This window comes from Nilaparvata lugens, chromosome 7, assembly GCF_014356525.2.
Source record: "Nilaparvata lugens isolate BPH chromosome 7, ASM1435652v1, whole genome shotgun sequence".
NCBI lineage: Eukaryota > Metazoa > Arthropoda > Insecta > Hemiptera > Delphacidae > Nilaparvata > Nilaparvata lugens.
In genome coordinates this window covers 11,617,724-11,644,805 of record NC_052510.1, presented here as the reverse complement: position 1 = coordinate 11,644,805, position 27,082 = coordinate 11,617,724, and the positions used below count along the sequence as shown (strand labels likewise).

The following is a 27,082-nucleotide window of genomic DNA, read 5'->3' as shown; positions in this document are numbered from 1 at the left end:
ACAAATTCTCGAATAAATTTAGGTTTTACGATAAAAACATTGACAGTAACAAAGTGGCAGTAGCAATTCTGTTCCCAGGTTCCTCCATGAATTGAGTAGGTCTAACGATGTTTACAGGAATATTGAAATCGATATTGGAGTAGTAACCTAAATGACAGGATTGCAGACATGGTGGTTGCAAGCTATAACCTACATGTCCGAAAGTCTATTAAAACAATCTATCAAATAATAGAGCATAGCATACAAGGTCAAACTACTCTAGATTTCCTCTTGAAACGGATAGCTTCAAACATGCTGTGTTTATAAGATGTCACTTGGAGAGATCACTAACATCTCATACAACGAAAATGGATTAAGCCTAACTCAACAGAGATGAGTTGAAATTCCATGTGGATGACATAGAGAGCTCTGGATATAGTCTTCCGAGAGAATGCAACGATGCTATGTTTCAGAATGTGTGATACGAAAACAAAATTATATTGAGGATTGTAAGGATAACCACAGTTGCAGCAATACGACATTTCGTCAATCCTCTGTTTTTACTTTCCTTGCCCTATTACCATAGGTAAGGAAAGTATTGCTTTACGAAAAAAATTAAGGTACCCCAATTTCTAAATTTCTATACGTTTCAAGGTCCCCTGAGTCCAAAAAAGTGGTTTTGGGTATTGGTCTGTATGTGTGTGTGTGTGTGTGTGTGTGTGTGGTGTGTGTGTGTGGTGTGTGTGTGTGTGTGTGTGTGTTGTGTGTGTGTGTGTGGTGTGTGTGTGTGTGTGTGTTGTGTGTGTGTATGAGTGTATGTGGGTCTGTGTACACGATATCTCATCTCCCGATTAACGGGATGACTTGGAATTTGGAACTTGAGGTCCTTACAATATAAGGATCCGACACGAGCAATTTTGATCAAATTTAATTAAAGATGGCGGCTAAAATGGCGAAAATGTTGTCAAAAACAGGGTTTTTCGCGATTTTCTCGAAAACGGCTCCAACGATTTTGATCAAATTCACACCTGAATTAGTCATTGATAAGTTCTATCAACTGCCACTAGTCCCATATCTGTAAAAATTTCAGGAGCTCCGCCCCAGCTATGCAAAGTTTGATATAAGATTCTCAATTATCAGGTTTCAGATACAATTTAAACGAAAAAAATTGTGTGGAATAGATTGAGCATGAGAATCTCTACAATTAATGTCCAGTAACATTTTCACCTGAAATTGAAAATAAGCTCGAAATTCGAGAAAATAAGATTATTCAATTGCAAACTGTTAGCAACTGTCGATTCTATTAAATCATTCACTATGAAGAGATTTCAGACTTCGTGTGTCTTCAGCGCTATTGTCCTGTCACCAGCTGGCTCAGATCTCAGAAAAGTAAACTTGAGATGTGCGGGAACTCTAACGTCAGTTGATAAATTTTCATAACGGCTAGGAAAGTTGTGTGAGTGCACCACACCAGATTTTTTACTGTAGTATGCCTTCTGTATTAAATCTCTCCTCACTCATTGCAGTCTGATATCCATGATTCAGGTTGCTTACAAGAGTGGAGAAAATGGAACGATGAGGATATAGAGATGAAGATAGTAAGAGAGAGTCAAAATGCGTCTGAGACAGTTGTGATCAACCAACAACTCAGCACCTGATTTAAAGAGTGTCATCCAAAGTGGTAAAAAAATCTTCAGATAGCTATCTTGAAACAGAGAAGATATAGAGATGAAGATGTAAGAGAGAGTAAAAATGCGTCTGAGACAGTTGTGATCAACCAACAACTCAGCACCTGATTTAAAGAGTGTCATCCAAAGTTGTAAAAAAAATCTTCAGATAGCTATCTTAAAACAGAGAAGATATAGAGATGAAGATTTAAGAGAGAGTAAAAATGCGTCTGAGACAGTTGTGATCAACCAACAACCCAGAACCTAATTTGAAGCGTGTCATCCAGAGTAGTGAAAAAATCTTCAGATAACCATCTTCTAACTAACTTATTCATTTTTATCTTTAATGAGATGGAGTATCTTCTTCAATCGCACGTAAATGTATATTTATTTCTTTGTGATGTTTGTAATATGTTTTCAGTATAGTTTGTTATGTCTTCACCATTGAAATTTTCCATTAATCTCTACCTTCTTGCTGTATACTATGCTGTAGGAATGACTTACCACATTCAACATTCTTCCACCGCTTACCTCGATATTGATATGGAATAGCTATGATTGCATTCTACTGAATTTTCCAATGTTTATTATTCCTTACTTTTCTTTAATCATTCTCTCCTTCCCTCGATTATCATTCTTTTCTCCTATACATCATTTCCTTATAATATTCTTTCATTATTTGCTTATTTTCATTCACTCTCACCCCCCAGCTTCCCGATCAAAGACGTTCTCGAATAGTCTAGCTTGTTAGGGATATCTTGGAATACGGAATTCCGAACTATTTCAAAGATGATTTCAAATTTGTTTCTGAAAGTAGGAGGATAGATGCTTCACATACTAGAACCGGAGAAAGTACGTTAAGGATACCCAACCATCGAATCACTATTTTCACAAAATCCTTTTTAGTCAGTGCCTGTTGTGCATGGAATGCACTTCCTGTTTCTATCAGGTCCATCAAGAGCCGAGCGAGCTTCATTCTGACTTTAAAAAAAAATTTTTTTGAACTAATGACTGAAACTGTCCGGCCCTAGAACGATCACATGACAACCATCCCTCACCCATCTCACCAATACAAACCTATGAACCAGTTATAGAATAAATAATATATATATATATATATATTATTAACTCATGTTATTTTAATTATCCACTGCATACTCCTGTATATTACTGAAAGTTGATTACCCTGATGTACTTTCAGCCTACTCCATTTTATTAATCAATGATTTGATCTTATCTACCTATATAATTATTCCACTTTATCAATTTTTTTTCTTAAATATTCATATTAATTGAAACTTTTACAATATTTCCATTTATAAATGAATCCTCAGTTTAATTAATGGATATTTTTAATATTCTTTCCGAGGAATGGACATTGATATGTTCGAATATATATATTCGCCAATTTATGTAGATGCATAACAATATAATTATCTATAGTTATTACAAATTGTTTTTTTCATTGAATTTCATATACAGTTCAATAATTATTTTCTTAGTCTATATTATGTAAATTTATCTATGATTTTGCTGTATTGTAAGCTATTGTATATAAGTGTATAAGCCAGTATATATTGTAATCTACATAGTTAGAGTACTAAATCAATCAATCGATCAACCACTTCTCTCTACATTCATCCGTCTTCCTCTCCAACTATATCTACCATCTATTTAATTTTTCAATGTTCATTATTCCTTACTTCTCTCAAATCATTCTCTCCCTTCCTTCATTATTATACTTTCTTCCCGTTCATTTATTACTTAATCATCTTCCATTATCTGCTCATATCCTCTTATTATCAATTTTCTGATATACATTCATAATTTGCTGATATTCATTCATAATTTGCTCATCTTCATTCCCTCGTCTTCTTCTCTCCATTCGAACCTCCTCCGCCTCAATCTCTCCCCAGAATGAATGAATGAACAATTATTCCATCCCCACACTTTCTATTTTTCTCGAAGAGGACGCATCGCATCGCATCTATGTGCGACGCAAGCAAGATGTATGAATGCTAACTGCGCAATCGATTTGTTTGCCTCAACTTTTCCCATTTCTCCCACGAAAAATCTTCCTTTCCACCACCTTCTTCTTATTCCACTTCTTCTTCCTCTTCTTCTTCTTCTTCTTCTTCTTCTTCTTCTTCCTTCTTCTTCTTCTTCTTCTTCTTCTTCTTCTTCTTCTTCTTCTTCTTCTTCTCTTCTTCTTCTTTTTCTTTCTGTCTGCATACCACTCATGAGACGAAAGGCAGCCGGAAACTTGTGCCTGCCTCGTTGGAACAGATTCAATTTACGGCGCGGTGCGCGGATGAACTTCAAAACATTTGCTTAACTGCTCTTGACAGATCACGAATAAAACATATTTGTTTTGAACTCTGCGCGAGGATGCTTGCTATAGCATGCTGCATCCTGTTTTCACGAAATTAAGCAGGGAATTTTGCGAAAGTTGGGGAAAATTCTGGGATGTGAGTACCGAGTGGTGAGAACTCAGCAGTGATTCTGTGTTGTTGAATATTAGTAACATGAACAGGCGGAATTCGAACGTGGTTCTTGTCTATTAAGTGTGTGAATGCTGAATTGATGTTTTAATATCGATTCAATTATTTGAAACTAAATTAGGAAATTGAAGAAGTTTTGGGAGATTTTTACTTTCCTTGCCCTATTACCATAGGTAAGGAAAGTATTGCTCTCCGAAAAAATTACGGTACCCCAATTTCTAAATTTCTATACGTTTCAAGGTCCCCTGAGTCCAAAAAAGTGGTTTTTGGATATTGGTCTGTATGTTGTATGTGTGTGTGTGTGTGTGAGTGTGTGTGTGTGTACACGATATCTCATCTCCCAATCAACGGAATGACTTGAAATTTGGAACGTAAGGTCCTTACAATATAAGGTTCCGACACGAACAATTTCTAATGCAATTCAAAATGGCGGCTGAAATGTCGGAAAAGTTGTCAAAAACAGGGTTTTTCGCGATTTTCTCGAAAATGACTCCAACGATTTCGATTAAATTCATACCTGGAGTAGTCATTGATGAGCTCTATCAATTGCCACAAGTCCCATATCTGTAAAAATTTCAGGAGCTCCACCCCATCTATGCAAAGTTGGATTTCAGATTCCCAATTATCAGGCTTCAGATACAATTTAACCGAAAAAAATTGAGTTGAAGAGATTGAGCATATAAATCTCTACAATTAATGTTCAGTAACATTTTTACCTAAAATTGAAAATAATCACGAAATTCGAGAAAATGTTATTATTTCAATAAGCAAACTGTTGGCATCTGTTGATTCTATTAGATGATTCACTTTGAAGAGATAGCAGACCTCGTATGTCTCCAGCGTTATAGTCCTGTCACCAGCTGTCTCAGATCTTTGTTTATAAGTAGACTTGAGATGCGCGTGGACACTAGCGTCAGTTGATCAATTCTAATAACGGCAAGGAAAGTTGTGTGAGTGCGCCACACCAGATTTTTCTTTTCCGATCAATGTATTGTTTCAGCATTTTTACCTAGTAAATAAATAAGTATCAATTTTTCGAATAACAACATCATTCAAATCCTTATAATCTCTCTAAAAATAAAGAAACTAGCAGATTTGAATAGCATGCACTTGAACTAGGAAATGATAGAATACTCCATGTATGTTTTGTGCACATTATTGCGATTCTCACCTCGGTGCCGGAAGGGAAGATTCTTTGAGTCGTGGTTTGATGGTTGGAATCTTGTGCAATCAAGAAGTTTGATGGAAGAAGAGCCCATGTGCAAAAACCATGTCTTGAGAAAAAAGCTGTCAAAGATATAACCTAGTATATCTTCTATATTATATAGAAGACATAACCTAGCAAATTATAAATAATTTAAATTTTAATTTTCAATAATTATTTAAAATAATTTTCTATTATGAGCAAACGATTTTTGTGTGTTTTGAATTGTAAATGGAGTGTGTAATTGATGAATGTTAAGTGACACATAACCTAGCTACATTTGGACTGTTGTATGAATTAGAATTGGAACCGTTTTGGGCTTATAAGCCTGTGATACTTTTCTGTAAGTTGTGTAATTCTTCTGAATGATTAAATAACCTCATATGGACTTTCAATGTTACCTGAATTAGTAGAGAAATAGTAGAAGGTATGTCCTAGATTTTTGCTCCCGATTGTGCTCCATTGTAAAAAAGAGTAGATAAGTTAATTCAAGTTACATAAGATGAAACTATTCATGCTCTAGCGTTTGACACTGTTCTCTTGAAATCGTCGACGCATCGTCCAGAAAAAATCTGGTGTGGCGCACTCACACAACTTTCCTTGACGTTATGAAAATTGATCAACTGACGCTAGTGTTCCCGCGCATATCAAATGTACTATTCTAAGATCTGAGACAGCTGGTGACAGGACAATAGCGCTGCAGACACACGAAGTCTGCTATCTCTCATAGTGAATGATTCAATAGAAATAGAATTCAATAGAATTGCCAACAGTTTGCAATTGAATAACCTTATTTTCTCGCATTCCGAGCTTATTTCCAATTTTAGGTGAAAATGTTACTGAACATAAATTGTAGAAATTTTCATGCTGAATCTTTCCACTTAATTTTACTTTGTTTGAATTGCATCTGAAGCCTGATAATTGGGAATCTAAAATCAAACTTTGCATAGTTGGGGCGATGCTCCTGAAATTTTTACAGATATAGGACTTGTGGCAGTCGATAGAGCTTATCAATGACTTTTTTAGGTATGAATTTGATCAGAGTCGTTGGAGCCGTTTTCGAGAAAATCGCGAAAAATACTGTTTTTGACAACATTTTCGCTATTTTAGCCGACATCTTGAATTGCATTGGATCGAAATTGTTCGTGTCGGATCCTTATAGTGTAAGGACCTTAAGTTTCAAATTTCAAGTCATTCCGTTGATTGGGAGATGAGATATCGTGTACACAGACACACATACACTCATACACACACACACATACAGACCAATACCCAAAAACCACTTTTTTGGACTCAGGGGACCTTGAAACGTATAGAAATTTAGAAATTGGGGTACCTTAATTTTTTCGGACGGCAATACTTTCCTTACCTATGGTAATAGGGCAAGGAAAGTAAAAACATAGGGGTATGAAAATTTGTACACATATAGAGAAAATGGCGGCGAATCCACTGAACACTTTGACGGAAAAAGTGCCTGGAGTTCTTAGTGCCCTTTTTCCATCAAACTCCTAATCTTGATACATGAAGAAGAAGTTTTAAATGCTAGCTCACATGAATACTGGAAAGTCCGTCCTGTGTTCCCTATTCCTGGACATTTCTATTTCCTGCATTTTGGGTTGATGAACAGAGCAACTACCAGCATAGAGCATGGAAGCCATCAACCGGGGTTCAAGGCGTATTTGGGGCGGGCGTGTTCATTTAGCCGGCATTTAAATTTGGCGCCACTCAGCTAGCTTCGATTTCGAGACTCGATGGTCCGAATAACGAGCTGATCGCAATTAGCGAACGCATAACCGACACAAAATGGCGTACTCAAATCCACAGTCAGTTAAGAGACAGAGAGGCAGGATGAGCGAGAGACAAATAGTGGAGAGATGAACGAGAAGAGAGATGAATAGATTATTGTATCAGAGTCATGAGTGAGAGAAAGGTAGTGAAGAAATGACCGTCAAGAGATACGAATATTCAGAAGAAGCATGAGTGAGAGAGAAACAGTAGAGAGATTGACGAGGGGAGAGATGAGAGGATCTAGAGTGATCTAGAGTAGAAGAAGAGAGTGAAGCACAGAAACGAGGGAGGAGAGATAAAGGAGTAATAAGAGAAGTGGGGTAAAGGATAAAAGAGTGAAAGAATAATGGAAATAGAGTGATAGAAGAGAATAGAGGTAGAAAAGTAGTTATATGAGGAATATATGATTGATTGATTGAGTACTTTATGTAGATTACAATATATACTGGCTTATACACTTATATACAATAGCTCACAATACAGCAAAATTATAGATGAATTTACGTAATATAGACTAAGAGAATAATTATTGAACTGTATATGATATGGAAAAGCAATTTGTAATATAATAACTATAGATAATAATAATTATATTGTTATGCATCTACATAAATTGGCGGAGCTTTGGACATATCATAATGTCCATTCTTCGGAAAGAATATTCGAACCAACTCTCTACAAAAAAGAGAGAGAGAGAGATTGGTAGAAGAGGATAGTGACGGACATAAACGAGGAAAGAGAAAGAAGGAAGTTATAAGAGAAGTGGAGAAAAGTCTAAAAGAATCATGGGATTAGAGAGATAGGTAGAGAATAGAGGTAGAAAAGTAGTTATATGAGGAATAGAGTAATTAATAAGAGAGGGAAAATAGAGAAAAGTGACTTGAACAAAGTGGTTGAACAAATCATCACAAACAGCACGTTAAACACTTCAGAACACTTTGAAGCAGTAAGCTACAATATCAAACTGAACTGTGAGAGAGAAAAATCATAATATTGAGTAGTGATGCAGTATAAGAGATACATGTAGTTGAGAATATAAAAATCAGGATGAAGAGTGAACATGTGAAACTCAAGGAAACATAGAGATACCCAAAGAAAGAGATTGATCGATTGATTCTACTTCAAACACGTGAAAATTATAATATTATAATGAAGATGTGAAATGAAAATGAAATTATAATGCCGTTTGAAATTAAAATGAAAAGCTGTGCCAGGTCTTTACAGACCTATTGACGGAAAAAACATTACAAAATACATAAATGGTATAACACCATTAAAACAATAGCAAAGGGAGGAAGGAAGGTGGATATGGATTTGAAAATGTGTAACTAGTAACGATTGTTTAAAATAAAAATATCCATTAGGGTTGAGAGGAAGATCTTGCACGAAAAATATAAAAAAGAGGAAAGAGATAGATTGAAGTGGGTCTGTGATTGATTGAGTACTTTATTTATGTAGATTACAATATATACTGGCTTATATACTTATATACGATAGCTTACAATACAGCAAAATTATAATATGAATTTACATAATATAGACTAAGAAAATAATTATTGAACTGTATATGAAATGAGAAAAGCAATTTGTAATAGCTATAGATAATTATATTGTTATGCATCTACATAAACTGGCGGAGCTTTGGACATATCAATGTCCATTCTTCGGAAAGAATATTAAAAATATCCTCCCCACTAACTATCTACCAAATGTGAGAGAGGACTGTGATACAATGATCAAGAATGTATAAACATGAGGAGAATTTGGAATATAGAGAGACACAAGTTAACAAGAGAACAGTATGCTGGTAAGGACAATTGAGGAGGAATTGTAACGGAAATCTAGGAAAGGTTGGAACGAGAAAGAAGTTATCATGAAGAAAATGGAAAGGAAATATGAGACAGAATAGAAAGAGAAAGGAGCAATCGAGAGAAAAGTGGAACGAGAGTAAAAGAAAAGATGGAATAGCAAATAAAGGAGACAAGGACTTCCAGACATGAGAATAATCGGAGATGTGGAAAAAGGTGGCTCAATAGAATTGATTGATTGATTGAGTACTTTATTTATGTAGATTACAATATACTGGCTTATACACTTATATACAATAGCTTACAATACAGCAAAATTATTGATGAATTTACATAATATAGACTAAGAAAATAATTATTGAACTGTAAATATGAAAAAGCAATTTGTAATATAATAATTATATTGTTATGCATCTACATAAATTGGCGGAGCTTTGTAACCTATCAATGTCCATTCTTCGGAAAGAATATTAAAAATATCCTCCCCACTAACTCTCTACCAAAACAGAGAGCTAGAACTCTCTACTAGAACAGAGACTAGAGAGAGCAAACCGGAGAGAGAAAAAAAGAGGAAGATAAATATCGAGGATGTAGCAAGGTAGCACCGGGAGTGGGAAAATTCAGAAGAAACATCGAGGTTAAATCCAGAACATGAGAATCCACTAAAAATAGTAAATACAGGAGTACAAAGGGAAAGTGAAACAGAGAATCTGTGTAATAGAATGAGTGAAGAACAATGTGAGAGGGGGGAACTCCATCGGGAGCTTCGATCTGCCAAATATTATGAAATCGGGTGCGTAGTATAGGTATACAGTCAGCAGACGAAGAGTGTCAGTATATATAGTATGAACTGACCAGCAATTATAGGCGCTGATGAACCAGAACTCTGGAAGCATCGCAGTGCTCTGAACCCTGGAGCTCGCGCTCCACAGAACCAGGGGGGGATTACAATCTCGATGAAGCGAAGCGCGGTTTGGCTCCCGCTGCCAGAAACCAAGGATAATTACTTGTTTTCAATGAGTCAACACGTTCCACCATCACCGATAACCAATGTAAACAGTGAGTGCGCGTGTGTGTTGGTGCGTGTGTGTTGTGTCATGTGTGTGCAGTTGCCATCGCTGATGTGTATGATGAGATTCAAACTGTCAGCATTGTTTGTATGGGAAACATTGTGATGTGATTTGTGAGGGGAGGTGACAGTTTGATGTGAACCACTCTTGGTGCGCAGTGCAAATATTATTCAAATTACTAGCAGCGTGCATAGCGAAGCGTAAAGAGTCATGAACAGTAGACTGGCTTGGTGAATGGTGGTAGCTGACAAGATATTGGTGGAGACCTGTGGGGTATCACAGGAGGTGGAATGTTCATTCAGCTTGATATACGGGTATGATTTATGATCCATGGATCATGCCTGTCTGAAAAATAAACAATTCCAAATAAAATGTTTTAGATCCAATGTATAATTGCATAGTTTTATTTGTATTTCACTAGACGTGTTACTATCACCTCACTATGAACAATACCGTTCAAATTTCTATTTTGTGAGATAGCAACTCCCGTTTCCTTCTTGTTTTTAGAACCCGGTTGCTCCTCTGTATGTAAGCAGCCCAATCCACAGAGAATGATAGAGAATTCCTTCTACTTTGTGCCCAATCCTTCAATGGATATTCACACCAAAAGAAATATCAGAAACTATTCATGTGGGAAACAGTTTTCGATTACATCGAAATGAGAGAGTAATTTATAGTGTTTTTAAACCCGTGAAGTGCTAGCTAGTGTTCTCGGATGAAATTACAAAACCATTCGAGGGCAGTAGATGACATCATCATCATCAACATCTGATTGTTACCGTAAAGACAAAGCTGATTGTTACAGTCTTTCTAGTAACTGATTTCTAATAATTAAGATTCTCTTGAGTAAATTTAGAGTCTAAATTTTATTTGGTTTCCCAAGATCTCTCTTTACTGTTGCTCCATGATCCTCGAGGGTGAAACCATGTTAGGGGGGTTTCAGGTGTTTTTTCATGCACCAACCCATTCCCGCCCTGCCGACTCCGAAAACGCCTTATATGATCTCGTCCCAAGAGCTTTCACACATTCCAAAGGTATTCTTCCGGATGGCATTATGCCATTGTTCTATTTCCATCAATTCACGGGAAGTAGAAAATATATCATATTATGAAATTGTTGGATATTGATTGAAATTATCGGTAAGTTAACTATTGAAATTGTAACATTTCTCCAATTTTGTCAGTTCCAGAGAGGCGACTAGAGGTGATACAGAGGAAGCCTAGCATGGACAGTGTCAACGTGACATGTCTAGCTGAGGGTGTGTCACCTGAGCCACGCCTTTCTTTGTACATAGAACGGGATAAGGGTACAAGGTAAGCCAAATAAATCGTAATATATCGTGATAGAATTATGTTGGATGGTGCAAAAAATTTTCTCTTTTTGAGTAGTTGAGAAGTTGATATTGTGGTGATTATTAATATTGAATAAAAATACTTTTAAAATTTGTCAAAAACCGGAATGAAAACTAAAAATCATACAAGAGCAGCAGAATTCATTCCAGTGAGCGAGTACCCATATTGGTCTAGGACAGGAACGCCTGCCATTGGCGGCCATTGGCTCTCCTCCCACTTCTATCATGCAAAGTTAAGTGGGAGGAAACTGTCTAGCTAGGCCAATGGCAGGCGATCATGTCCTAGACCAATAGCAGAACTCGCCCACCAGTATTAATTCTGCTGCTCTTGTATTTAGTTTTAGTTTATCAGAGATTGACAATAGTGTAACAACCGAAACCGGTCTTTCTACTTTTAATAAAATTTTTTTGACAATTTCTTATTCTTTCCATTCAATAGGGCAAAATGCCATTTATCTCTTTTCTGTATAGGGCTACTTGTAATAAAAATAGGAAGAAAAATAAAAATCTCACATTGACAAATGTTGAAGCATGTTGTGATTAGCCTGAATAATTCAAAAAGGGTAACGAGATTTTTATTTTTCTTTCTATTTAAAAATGTCATTGTTTGGTATTGATAACGGAAACGATAACATTGATTATTTATAGCATTATTCATTTATGAAAGCACAAAAGTTCTGCTTTTCGAAGCTTTGATGAAAATGAGTAGGTTGGTGTATTACCCGGCTATAAATTATCTAAAATAACTAGATTTATTTCAAGTTTTAAGTGTTTGAAATTGATTTCCATGTGAGTGATCAATCCTCCTCAATATAATAGTTCCTATTTTTTCCATTTAACAGGAAATTTTATTTAAATTCTTCTTGTAAGTGACATTCAGTTTATCTTTTTGAAATAATATTGATGTAGATAAAAAGTACTGGAATTGGAATCTCTCTCATTTGAATCAAAATCTATGTTTATGTTTTCTCTTGAATTTTCACAGAATACAGATGAGAAAGATTGTTTTTACAAGATTCCTATGAATAATTCAAGTACTGCAGTTTAATTGTCTCATCCCATTTCCAAAATGATTTCTCTATTGAAGTCATTGAATTGAATTTTAATAATTGATTGAGGCTCATTAACGCTAAAATTGGACTGATTGAGACTCTTTCTCTATCTCCCTTCCCTTTTAGTGACTCCTCATCAAAGATAAGCCTCACGAATACAATAATTATTGTTTCATTCCTCTCCAAATGATATTAGCATTATTTCACAATGTGATTAACATGCTTCTTCTCCATTGTATTCTAAATAGTTTGAATTAGCAATGTGGAGCAATGTGATTTGTATATTATTTTCCTACAAAATAATTGTAACTTTGCCATTTATTTTTGTTGCAGAGTGCCTGTTCCCGGAGTAAAAGTGGCAACAACGGTGCGATCGACGACGTTCGACGTTGCTGCGCATGCGCTCATAGCAGACGACACGCTCGAGACGCCGACTGTCTTCAGCTGCCAAATGAAAATTCCCAACGCCGATTATGTGCGAAGAAAAAACGTCGTCTATTATCCAGGTAGGCCAATCCTACTTTTGTAGTATTATTTAAACGAGAATCCATATTGATATGATGCAAACTGAGTAATTTTTTTTCTTGATTTTTATAGCACCTAGTTAAGACTAATAAGCTATTCTATTTTGACTTAAATTGATAAAAATATCGTTTGTGAAGGTAAACCCTATTGGTTAAGCCTTCTATATTTATCAAGGATTGAATAAAGATTATTTTTAGCATAAAAGGATACAGTATTCCGCCTTTGCACTTCCAATTGAACACTTTAGCAATAAACTAATTCGTGTGGCTTTCTGCGTATTATATCGATATAATCGATCATCAAGTCGAATCAATATTCGAATTGATACAATCCATGCAATAAGTTTCAATTCAATTCCAGTAGGCATGGGTATCAATGCTAGTAGCCTACTTACTAGCTCCATAGATCAAATACTTGTAGTAGATCATAGATCATAATCAATGATCTAACTTAGTCTATGCTAGTAATAAATCCAAGGTAGTAATCCTAGTGTCATGTTATAATCCAAGGTACAGAGAATACGACTGTATTCCATCTCTCAATGACTAAGAAAGAATACCTGTATTCTTCCCCCTTAACTATAATCAACAGATATAATATGTGTGTTAGTTCCAAGAGGTTTGTTCCAAGGTTTAAAATGATATTACAAATTTCTTTCCCATTGTTCCAGATATTGGAATAGAATTTCACGCAGCAATATTCTCAAGCTCAAAACGGATTACTGATGTTTCATCTTCAACTACAAAATAATTTTAATCAATAAATTCTCTGATTTCAAAATTCATTCTATAAAACTAACACTTTTCATCTCGAAATATTTCACGTATTACACTACTTACAAGGTTATGTTATCACAATAAAATTTTATACTTCATGTTCCTGCTCGTGTTGCTATGAAATTATTCCTTTTGAAACAGGTTGTTTTCTCAATACTTCTCATCAATCCACAAAACTATTGATTAATCTGACATTTGAATGTTTGTCATTTTTGCAGACAAACCCCACACATATGACACCATTATGTAACCGGTGGAGGTATTTTTAACCCTACACCACACCTGACATCATTTCTGTAACCGGAGATATCTTTGTCTCTATTGAGTTAATCTTCCAAATATGAAATATATAAAAATACATGTGGTTTGATAGACATTTTTGCAGTCTATACCACCGCTGCGCACCAATGTAAATGGAGGAGGATTTTTCTTCTCTTCTATAATATTTACCAAAATTATACTATTAAATCTCTATTTGAATCCTTGATTGGTTGGGAGCTTTTAGTGGATTCGTTCATTCAAATGCACAGATTATCATCATTACCTAATTGTCACTTATTTTAGCAACTAGCAACTATAGTAACTACAAGCCAGGAACTTCAATGAAAAATACCTTTAAAATTTAACCTCAGGTTTAATGGACTCATTTACGAATCAATAGAAATCATGTCAAATTTTCCAACAGAGTTACTCAGTAAGTGATTCAGAAAAAGAAGGTATATTCAATTTATACATTTTGGGAACCTGCTAACTTGCTGCATTTAAATTTGGGCCTCGGTCATTCTATGAAATTAAATTATGAGCTTTATAAGAAAAACAACAAAAGTTCAGCACTCACCATTTTAACAATATTCAAACTTCGACTCTTCAGAACACACACATACGATTTAAGAAAACTCACTATAAAGGAACTAATACGCACAAATAATTTCCTGGTTCTACTCTCACTAACTATATAAAATTTTGGTTTCTATATAACTACATAAAAATTACTGATAACTAAAAAAAACTTTTCAATTTGTCCCTCTGAATGGGAAATGGGCCCATTCAGAGGACCGAGCTCGCACACCGTTACATGTTTTTTCGTTCGCGTCTCAATACCAACTGTGGCCTTTTCACTGAAAATTGTTCCCCCTCCACGAGCGTTGAGCACAACTTTCAGTGGAAAAGCCAAAGCTGCAAAAAGGTCAATGCTCGTACAATTCCCAAATACAGTAGCTTTTTCGACAAGAAATTGAAACTGCATTTGAAAAATGCACGAAAATTGCTTTAATTTTGACAACTAGGCAACAAGTTAGCAAATTCCAACAAGACAGAGTCAAATATTCTCACACTAAAACGCAGGGTTCAACAAACAGTAAAATCAAAGTTCATTTCAGTTCAAAAACCTGAAAAACAATATAAGAAACACAAAAACAACTACAATAATACCCTCTCAATATCACACTATTACATTACCCCCTCCCCTAAAAAAGACGAATTCACTATTTTTATTTTTCATTCACACTTGCTCTTTCACTCTAAAAACTTGACACTTGAAACTCTCATCTTTTGTTGACATCATCATCTACGCCGGAAGCCGGAACCTGGAACAGCCCTCCGACATGGTTGGGGGTGGGCGAAGAGGTGCACCCATGCACTTGACGGTAGCACCCAGCATTTCAGCCCGAGGTGGTTGACATCAGCCGGACCGGCAGCCAGAGCTGTCAGTTGTAGGTCAGTCAGCTGTTCGCTGGCCTCAGCGACATCAGGAAGTCAGCATCATCCCGGAACAGTGGACATCACATCAGTAGTAGCAATGATGTCATCGGGAGTGGGGCATAGATAGAATGGCCCCATCACTCTTGCACACAGTAGCCTCTTGTAGACAGGCCGTGATATCCCAGAAGACAAATCACTGTTTCTTCCAACAGGAACTAACCTTTTCAACTGTTGTCACTCCAACATTTCATCAAAACTCACAACTTACATGAGAGTTGGGTGTGCCAGACCCAGAAAAATTTACTAACACTGTAGCTCAAAATAGAAATGACCGGGCCCTTTCAAATTAATTCAACTCAAAATATTCACTTTTCACATAAGACAACAATAAATAATATGAATGCATAATATATTTCCTAGAACTTCAAATAATTTCCTAAGTCATTATCAACTGTCATTTCATTATCTCGTATCCGCTGATCAGTTAACATCATCATGAAATATCGGAACAACATTCTATCTCTCTACAAATTCAAAACAATAGCCTGCCAGCTTGCATTTTCAGAGTAGCTTTCAATATTGTAGTCTTAACGTCCAACTCATTATTGATTCAATTATCTATTACGTTTTCAACTATTTTTCGTTTGTCTCTACCACTGTTTATTCTATATTCCTTCTCATGTTCTTCTTCGCCTTCTTTAATTTCATTTCTACTCTCGTTCACAAAATAATATAATTACGATTTACTGTTCTACTCTAATTTTCATTGTTCTCATCATACAGTCCAAGGAGTATTTCTTCTCTCTTAAGCCGTTACTTTCTCTCTCACTGGTCACTCTCACTCATTTACACTTGTTGATATCTACACCATCCACACTTTTTCTCTCTCTTTCCAGCATACACTTGCGAGTCAGCTATCTCTCTTTCAATTATTCAGGTTAGATCTATTTGCAGCCTTAGCTTAGTCAAATAATAGAACAAAACCATGAAATGAAATACTTCCACTACTTGATGGCTAATTTCCCTATCGCCCTCTTAAGAGCCAGCATAGTCGAAAATGCCTACAATCAAGAACTTCTAAACAACTAAACTATGGATGCCCGATCCATGTTCGTAACACCAGTTCACCTAACTGTGTTATCTCTTTCATTGAATTTCCCGAATTCAATCGCACCTTGGAATTCCCGATTCCAAAACCTCTCAGTCCCGCTGAGATCGTCGTCACCACTCGATAATACCGCCTGTATTATCCTCAGTACCTCAGGCCCGCTGAGTAAAAAAAAATCACATCTTAATCCATTTTACCTTATTTACCAATAATTTCTGCCCAGAATAAACCGAAATCTCAAATTACAACCTACTCGATCCAGCCGTAAAGTGAGTATTCAGTTCAAACGGGCGGAAATAATACTATTCATTCATCATTCTTCCATAATATGAAATCTAATCATCTCAATCTCCCGCACATATATTTTTTTTCTCGAAATACAACTGGATATAAAATCAACTTCATACCTCCTTGGACTATCTCTCACAAAACATAATTTTAAAACAATTCCACTCAAAATTTTCCTTGACGAACTACGGTAATCACATTTGAACATAAAATTACATTACAACGTTTTTTTTTAATTCAACAAAAATCAATTTCTCTCTATTAAACAATGCGTTCTACATTTTCTATCAGTCTGGTGCAATGTTGCCAGCTTTTGCAGTTACCGGAAAGCTCATATTACAAATTTCTTTCCCATTGTTCCAGATATTGGAATAGAATTTCACGCAGCAATATTCTCAAGCTCAAAACGGATTACTGATGTTTCATCTTCAACTACAAAATAATTTTAATCAATAAATTCTCTGATTTCAAAATTCATTCTATAAAACTAACACTTTTCATCTCGAAATATTTCACGTATTACACTACTTACAAGGTTATGTTATCACAATAAAATTTTATACTTCATGTTCCTGCTCGTGTTGCTATGAAATTATTCCTTTTGAAACAGGTTGTTTTCTCAATACTTCTCATCAATCCACAAAACTATTGATTAATCTGACATTTGAATGTTTGTCATTTTTGCAGACAAACCCCACACATATGACACCATTATGTAACCGGTGGAGGTATTTTTAACCCTACACCACACCTGACATCATTTCTGTAACCGGAGATATCTTTGTCTCTATTGAGTTAATCTTCCAAATATGAAATATATAAAAATACATGTGGTTTGATAGACATTTTTTTTTGCAGTCTATACCACCGCTGCGCACCAATGTAAATGGAGGAGGGTTTTTCTTCTCTTCTATAATATTTACCAAAATTATACTATTAAATCTCTATTTGAATCCTTGATTGGTTGGGAGCTTTTAGTAGATTCGTTCATTCAAATGCACAGATTATCATCATAAACTAATTGTCACCTATTCTAGCAACTATAGTAACTACGAGCCAGGAACTTCAATGAAAAATACCTTTAAAATTTAACCTCAGGTTTAATGGACTCATTTACGAATCAATAGAAATCATGTCAAATTTTCCAACAGAGTTACTCAGTAAGTGATTCAGAAAAAGAAGGTATATTCAATTTATACATTTTGGGAACCTGCTAACTTGCTGCATTTAAATTTGGGCCTCGGTCATTCTATGAAATTAAATTATGAGCTTTATAAGAAAAACAACAAAAGTTCGGCACTCACCATTTTAACAATATTCAAACTTCGACTCTTCAGAAACACACACATACGATTTAAGAAAACTCACTATAAAGGAACTAATACGCACAAATAATTTCCTGGTTCTACTCTCACTAACTATATAAAATTTTGGTTTCTATATAACTACATAAAAATTACTGATAACTAAAAAAAACTTTTCAATTTGTCCCTCTGAATGGGAAATGGGCCCATTCAGAGGACCGAGCTCGCACACCGTTACATGTTTTTTCGTTCGCGTCTCAATACCAACTGTGGCCTTTTCACTGAAAATTGTTCCCCCTCCACGAGCGTTGAGCATAACTTTCAGTGGAAAAGCCAAAGCTGCAAAAAGGTCAATGGTCGTACAATTCCCAAATACAGTAGCTTTTTCGACAAGAAATTGAAACTGCATTTGAAAAATGCACGAAAATTGCTTTAATTTTGACAACTAGGCAACAAGTTAGCAAATTCCAACAAGACAGAGTCAAATATTCTCACACTAAAACGCAGGGTTCAACAAACAGTAAAATCAAAGTTCATTTCAGTTCAAAAACCTGAAAAACAATATAAGAAACACAAAAACAACTACAATAATACCCTCTCAATATCACACTATTACATTACCCCCTCCCCTAAAAAAGACGATTTCACTATTTTTATTTTTCATTCACACTTGCTCTTTCACTCTAAAAACTTGACACTTGAAACTCTCATCTTTTGTTGACATCATCATCTACGCCGGAAGCCGGAACCTGGAACAGCCCTCCGACATGGTTGGGGGTGGGCGAAGAGGTGCACCCATGCACTTGACGGTAGCACCCAGCATTTCAGCCCGAGGTGGTTGACATCAGCCGGACCGGCAGCCAGAGCTGTCAGTTGTAGGTCAGTCAGCTGTTCGCTGGCCTCAGCGACATCAGGAAGTCAGCATCATCCCGGAACAGTGGACATCACATCAGTAGTAGCAATGATGTCATCGGGAGTGGGGCATAGATAGAATGGCCCCATCACTCTTGCACACAGTAGCCTCTTGTAGACAGGCCGTGATATCCCAGAAGACAAATCACTGTTTCTTCCAACAGGAACTAACCTTTTCAACTGTTGTCACTCCAACATTTCATCAAAACTCACAACTTACATGAGAGTTGGGTGTGCCAGACCCAGAAAAATTTACTAACACTGTAGCTCAAAATAGAAATGACCGGGCCCTTTCAAATTAATTCAACTCAAAATATTCACTTTTCACATAAGACAACAATAAATAATATGAATGCATAATATATTTCCTAGAACTTCAAATAATTTCCTAAGTCATTATCAACTGTCATTTCATTATCTCGTATCCGCTGATCAGTTAACATCATCATGAAATATCGGAACAACATTCTATCTCTCTACAAATTCAAAACAATAGCCTGCCAGCTTGCATTTTCAGAGTAGCTTTCAATATTGTAGTCTTAACGTCCAACTCATTATTGATTCAATTATCTATTACGTTTTCAACTATTTTTCATTTGTCTCTACCACTGTTTATTCTATATTCCTTCTCATGTTCTTCTTCGCCTTCTTTAATTTCATTTCTACTCTCGTTCACAAAATAATATAATTACGATTTACTGTTCTACTCTAATTTTCATTGTTCTCATCATACAGTCCAAGGAGTATTTCTTCTCTCTTAAGCCGTTACTTTCTCTCTCACTGGTCACTCTCACTCATTTACACTTGTTGATATCTACACCATCCACACTTTTTCTCTCTCTTTCCAGCATACACTTGCGAGTCAGCTATCTCTCTTTCAATTATTCAGGTTAGATCTATTTGCAGCCTTAGCTTAGTCAAATAATAGAACAAAACCATGAAATGAAATACTTCCACTACTTGATGGCTAATTTCCCTATCGCCCTCTTAAGAGCCAGCATAGTCGAAAATGCCTACAATCAAGAACTTCTAAACAACTAAACTATGGATGCCCGATCCATGTTCGTAACACCAGTTCACCTAACTGTGTTATCTCTTTCATTGAATTTCCCGAATTCAATCGCACCTTGGAATTCCCGATTCCAAAACCTCTCAGTCCCGCTGAGATCGTCGTCACCACTCGATAATACCGCCTGTATTATCCTCAGTACCTCAGGCCCGCTGAGTAAAAAAAAATCACATCTTAATCCATTTTACCTTATTTACCAATAATTTCTGCCCAGAATAAACCGAAATCTCAAATTACAACCTACTCGATCCAGCCGTAAAGTGAGTATTCAGTTCAAACGGGCGGAAATAATACTATTCATTCATCATTCTTCCATAATATGAAATCTAATCATCTCAATCTCCCGCACATATATTTTTTTTCTCGAAATACAACTGGATATAAAATCAACTTCATACCTCCTTGGACTATCTCTCACAAAACATAATTTTAAAACAATTCCACTCAAAATTTTCCTTGACGAACTACGGTAATCACATTTGAACATAAAATTACATTACAACGTTTTTTTTTAATTCAACAAAAATCAATTTCTCTCTATTAAACAATGCGTTCTACATTTTCTATCAGTCTGGTGCAATGTTGCCAGCTTTTGCAGTTACCGGAAAGCTCATATTACAAATTTCTTTCCCATTGTTCCAGATATTGGAATAGAATTTCACGCAGCAATATTCTCAAGCTCAAAACGGATTACTGATGTTTCATCTTCAACTACAAAATAATTTTAATCAATAAATTCTCTGATTTCAAAATTCATTCTATAAAACTAACACTTTTCATCTCGAAATATTTCACGTATTACACTACTTACAAGGTTATGTTATCACAATAAAATTTTATACTTCATGTTCCTGCTCGTGTTGCTATGAAATTATTCCTTTTGAAACAGGTTGTTTTCTCAATACTTCTCATCAATCCACAAAACTATTGATTAATCTGACATTTGAATGTTTGTCATTTTTGCAGACAAACCCCACACATATGACACCATTATGTAACCGGTGGAGGTATTTTTAACCCTACACCACACCTGACATCATTTCTGTAACCGGAGATATCTTTGTCTCTATTGAGTTAATCTTCCAAATATGAAATATATAAAAATACATGTGGTTTGATAGACATTTTTGCAGTCTATACCACCGCTGCGCACCAATGTAAATGGAGGAGGATTTTTCTTCTCTTCTATAATATTTACCAAAATTATACTATTAAATCTCTATTTGAATCCTTGATTGGTTGGGAGCTTTTAGTGGATTCGTTCATTCAAATGCACAGATTATCATCATTACCTAATTGTCACTTATTTTAGCAACTAGCAACTATAGTAACTACAAGCCAGGAACTTCAATGAAAAATACCTTTAAAATTTAACCTCAGGTTTAATGGACTCATTTACGAATCAATAGAAATCATGTCAAATTTTCCAACAGAGTTACTCAGTAAGTGATTCAGAAAAAGAAGGTATATTCAATTTATACATTTTGGGAACCTGCTAACTTGCTGCATTTAAATTTGGGCCTCGGTCATTCTATGAAATTAAATTATGAGCTTTATAAGAAAAACAACAAAAGTTCAGCACTCACCATTTTAACAATATTCAAACTTCGACTCTTCAGAAACACACACATACGATTTAAGAAAACTCACTATAAAGGAACTAATACGCACAAATAATTTCCTGGTTCTACTCTCACTAACTATATAAAATTTTGGTTTCTATATAACTACATAAAAATTACTGATAACTAAAAAAAACTTTTCAATTTGTCCCTCTGAATGGGAAATGGGCCCATTCAGAGGACCGAGCTCGCACACCGTTACATGTTTTTTCGTTCGCGTCTCAATACCAACTGTGGCCTTTTCACTGAAAATTGTTCCCCCTCCACGAGCGTTGAGCATAACTTTCAGTGGAAAAGCCAAAGCTGCAAAAAGGTCAATGGTCGTACAATTCCCAAATACAGTAGCTTTTTCGACAAGAAATTGAAACTGCATTTGAAAAATGCACGAAAATTGCTTTAATTTTGACAACTAGGCAACAAGTTAGCAAATTCCAACAAGACAGAGTCAAATATTCTCACACTAAAACGCAGGGTTCAACAAACAGTAAAATCAAAGTTCATTTCAGTTCAAAAACCTGAAAAACAATATAAGAAACACAAAAACAACTACAATAATACCCTCTCAATATCACACTATTACATTACCCCCTCCCCTAAAAAAGACGATTTCACTATTTTTATTTTTCATTCACACTTGCTCTTTCACTCTAAAAACTTGACACTTGAAACTCTCATCTTTTGTTGACATCATCATCTACGCCGGAAGCCGGAACCTGGAACAGCCCTCCGACATGGTTGGGGGTGGGCGAAGAGGTGCACCCATGCACTTGACGGTAGCACCCAGCATTTCAGCCCGAGGTGGTTGACATCAGCCGGACCGGCAGCCAGAGCTGTCAGTTGTAGGTCAGTCAGCTGTTCGCTGGCCTCAGCGACATCAGGAAGTCAGCATCATCCCGGAACAGTGGACATCACATCAGTAGTAGCAATGATGTCATCGGGAGTGGGGCATAGATAGAATGGCCCCATCACTCTTGCACACAGTAGCCTCTTGTAGACAGGCCGTGATATCCCAGAAGACAAATCACTGTTTCTTCCAACAGGAACTAACCTTTTCAACTGTTGTCACTCCAACATTTCATCAAAACTCACAACTCACAGAAAAGTACCACATGCTAAAACGCCAAATTCTAATTTATACAACAGTACAAATATGCAGCTAGGTTATGTGAAACTTCAAAATTCTCCAGTTACCCACTCAATTTACAATTTAAACATACAAAAATATTTTTTGAATCTGAAAAAATACTTCTAAATCGAATTAAGTTGATTGTACAAATAGTTGGAAAATTCAAACTTTGATAAAACTATAAAATTTTGAGACCGAAAAGACAACACTATTTAGAACTTTCCACAACTTTTCAATGTTCCATTTATCAAAGCATCAATCCTTCCAGTTGAATACAAATACTGTCTTCCACGAATTTCATCATTATTATTAATATTTTCACGCTCATAGACTGGAAACCCAGCAAAAACTATAGATTTTCTCAGCTATCATCAGCATTCTCTCATTAAATCACAAGACTCAAAATGGATTTTTTGTAAACAGTCAAACCCAATCCTTCAAAGTTGGTTTTTTGAATAACACTCTTGCTGAGTTATTCCAGTTGAATACAAATACTGTCTTCCACGAATTTCATCATTATTATAAATATTTTTACGCTCATAGACTGGAAACCCAGCAAAAACTATAGATTTTCTCAGCTATCATTAGCATTCTCTCATTAAATCACAAGACTCAAAATGGATTTTTTGTAAACAGTCAAACCCAATCCTTCAATGTTGGTTTTTTGAATAACACTCTTGCTGAGTTATTCCAGTTGAATACAAATACTGTCTTCCACGAATTTCATCATTATTATTAATATTTTTACGCTCATAGACTGGAAACCCAGCAAAAACTATAGATTTTCTCAGTTATCATCAGCATTCTCTCATTAAATCACAAGACTCAAAATGGTTTTTTTTGTAAACAGTCAAACCCAATCCTTCAAAGTTGATTTTTCGAATAACACGTTGCTGAGTTATTTCTCAAGACTTCCTATAGACGGCGGGTCTTTTTCTCCTAGAAATTCTCTAGCCTCAACCTTCTTGCATGTGCATGCGTCATTCTCCTTCTATGTAAGTGCAGAGTATTTTTCCAGCAACATCCAACCTCTCAGTGATGTTGTCAAGAATTCCTCACTGAAAACTTGTACCACGTATTTTGAGACTAATAAAGTGTGGCATATAGAAAGGGAACCATTCAGAGAGAGCTGTTTTTGTGTGTGGTTTCTGGTGAAGGGGGGATTTCCCCTGGTTTCCCCTGCTTCTAGGGGAGGGGGAAGCGGGTGTGTATGTGGCTTTTCTGAGGTAAGAAAGATGAGGGGAAGAAGACCTGTGAAAAGTTGATGGCTGGATGGAATGAGTGATGAGAGGGTGGAAGCAAAGATGAAGGAGAAGAAAAATGGTAGAAAGAAGAAGGGAGAAGAAGAAAAGTCTTGTAAGGAGAGTGAGTATACGTCTTCTTCCTTGTGGTTGATAGGTATAAACATACGCTAAGACGGATATTGAGGGTGCATTTTATATATACGTGAATACTTATGAGAGCTGAAGAACTTTTCTCGTCATAGGGGGTGCGAGTGAGTGAATAGGTAAGAATTATTCTTTTTTGCCTTTCTCCTCCTTCCTTATGAACAGCTCATTCCAGTTCATTCCTTATATTTTCCTTCTCGCCTCTCTTCTTGCATCATTCTTCTTTTCTTCATCAATTATTTCTCTCACTTTCATATAACTTCTTCCTACATCCGAAGTTTTCTTCTCTTTTCTTCCAATGTTTATTATCTATCAATCTCTCATGTCATATGATTCTCTCTGTATTTTTTCAACTTCATATCTTATTAATTAAGTTTGTAGTGTTAATGTTGATGTTGTGAAACTTTTCCATGATTGAATAGACTTAGAACGTTGTCAAAAATCCACTTTAATGTGGCTTATTAAAGTGGATTTTTGACAACGTTCTAAGTCTATTCATATCTTATCTTTTCTCTCTTACCTTCTTCTACTTCTAATCCATTTATTTTCCAATATTGGACTCTCATATTTATCACATTCTATTGTCATATCTTGTTTCGATTTCTCTATTATTTCTGTACATCTTGTATTGTATTTGTATTTCATGATAACAACATGATTGAGTGGTAGAATGGACATTACTTTCCAAACTTCGCCACGCCAACAAATAAAAAGGTCATTCATTCTCTTCTATACTTCTTGTTTTCCTTGTTTGTGTATCTTCTTTCACATTTGCTTATTTTCCTCTATAATTGATTCCCTAATTCCCATTCTACTCACAATCCTCTCTCTCTTCATATTTCTAATTATTTTCACTTCTTCAGATGAATCTTTTATCTCCCCTTCTCATCCATTTTGTTCTCTCTTCGTCAATTCTATCAGATTTCTTCCTTATATTCATTACTTCTTCTCCATTTTTTCTTCTACTAGTTATTTTCAATATCCTACTTTGATATTATTTCTCTCACATGAAAAGTTATTATCAATATCTCACATTTAATATAATTTCTCCCAGATCAAAAGTTATTATCAATATTTTACATTTAATATTATTTCTCTCATCTCTCAATAAAAAGTGCGACATCTGCTTTCTCCTTACCACCTATTTATCCTTGTTTTTCTTCTCATACCGCTTCTTGTCCTATTCTTATAATATTATTTATGTGCATTCCATCAATTTCTTCCTCATCACTTCTCTATTTTCCTCTCCTTCTCCTTTACTCACCTATTCCCCTCACTCTCCTTTTGTTGTCACCATAACCACAACTCCATCCACATCGTCTTGCTTTTTTGCACCAACTTTCTCCAAAACTTCCCCTAAATTTCTCTGGACAGAACAAATGTCATCACTGTTATACATGTGAAAAATTGTGCTTACTCCCAGGGGCGTAGTTATCAATCAATCTCCTTCGCCCCTCGGTTCGCATTTCTCATCCTACATATTTTATGTGCCATCTCATACAATTGTTTTTCTACTGAAGGGTCCAGTCTCTCGACTCTTTCGTGGAATAAGATATTATGTGGAGGTGTTCGAATATGTTCCTTGTTTATTCGAGTGATGGAGTGATGAATGTTCGTTATAGAAATGACAAGAATAGGATAGAAAATGAACTCATTAAATCATTAAAAACCTATGAAATCATACACTACAATGACAAGAACGCAATGAGAATATAGAAATCTATGTAATAAGAGAGAGTAGGGTTGTGTTTGTTCGCATCAAAACATGTCAATTTGTGGATTGCATACCGGAAAAACTGGAATGATTTAGATCTCCAAATTTTGCACATAGATTCTAAGAATATCAATCTCGTGCACCTCGAAGCCCAAATTTCAATTTTCCTTCTACAATTTTCAGAAGGTTTAAATTTCATTGATGGGACATGAATACATACATTGATATATGTCTAAATATAGAACTATAATCTAGAGAGACTACCTCTTCGAAACAGATGGTTAAAATTGGCAACTAAATTAATAACCAGACCAATTTTGTCAGGTTGGCATGAGGTTGATGAAGGTTCCTGAACAAGATTTGAGTTCTGTCACTTTATTATGTTAGTACCAAGTTGAAGAATTTATCCATACTATAATAAAGGAAAAAACTGGCTTATACACGTACGGGATAGGAAAATTATGTTCGACGCATCATCACGTCTGAACTACTGGACTGAAATTAATTTGAAATTTTGCATATAGATTCTTAATTAACCGAGGATGGTTATAGGCCTATTTCAAACTCTTCAAGATTCCACTCGGTCAAGTTTTCAGTTTGTCAAGTTTTAAAATAATCCCTTGCGGAGCACGGGTTACCTGCTTGTGAATAATATAAGTAAGAATATGATTTCATGGAATAAATTAATCGTTATTATACAAAAAAGTTACTATTGAATGTGTGACAGAGAGAAATCGATAAGTATAGAGAAGTACCGTTAATTGAGCTAAGTACTATAAATTAGTGGCACCAGCAGTGTGTGACAAAAGGTGAAGAAAAAAATGTTCTGTTGTATTTGACATGATATTCAAGTGTGTGGTACCACAGTTTGCAAAATATACCTACAGTCCTGTATTGTATCACAAATAGATTGTTAATAATACGAGCGATGATAGAGTAAGTCGGTGAACTTGGATTCTCCATCTTCATCACAAACATTAATAAAAAATATTGATATATAATGGCTCATTCAACGTTTTCAAGTTACTCCACAAAACCTAGAAATTTCCATTCCTAAATATGGTTTGGGACGTCGTTCAGATATGAAAGTTATTAATTCTATTGATAGTGTATTCTTTGAATTTTTGTG

The 27,082-nt window shown here is 35.5% G+C and overlaps 1 protein-coding gene across 1 annotated transcript in view; it reads left to right on the top strand.

Annotated features, from left to right (window-relative positions):
* Positions 1-27,082, top strand: part of LOC111051075 — a 196,233-nt gene that overhangs the window by 156,016 nt on the left and 13,135 nt on the right. Inside the window, exons 3-4 of the mRNA XM_039432046.1 lie at positions 11,201-11,330; positions 12,754-12,926. Coding sequence (XP_039287980.1) covers positions 11,201-11,330; positions 12,754-12,926 — 303 coding nt within the window. The remainder of the gene's footprint in view (positions 1-11,200; positions 11,331-12,753; positions 12,927-27,082) is intronic.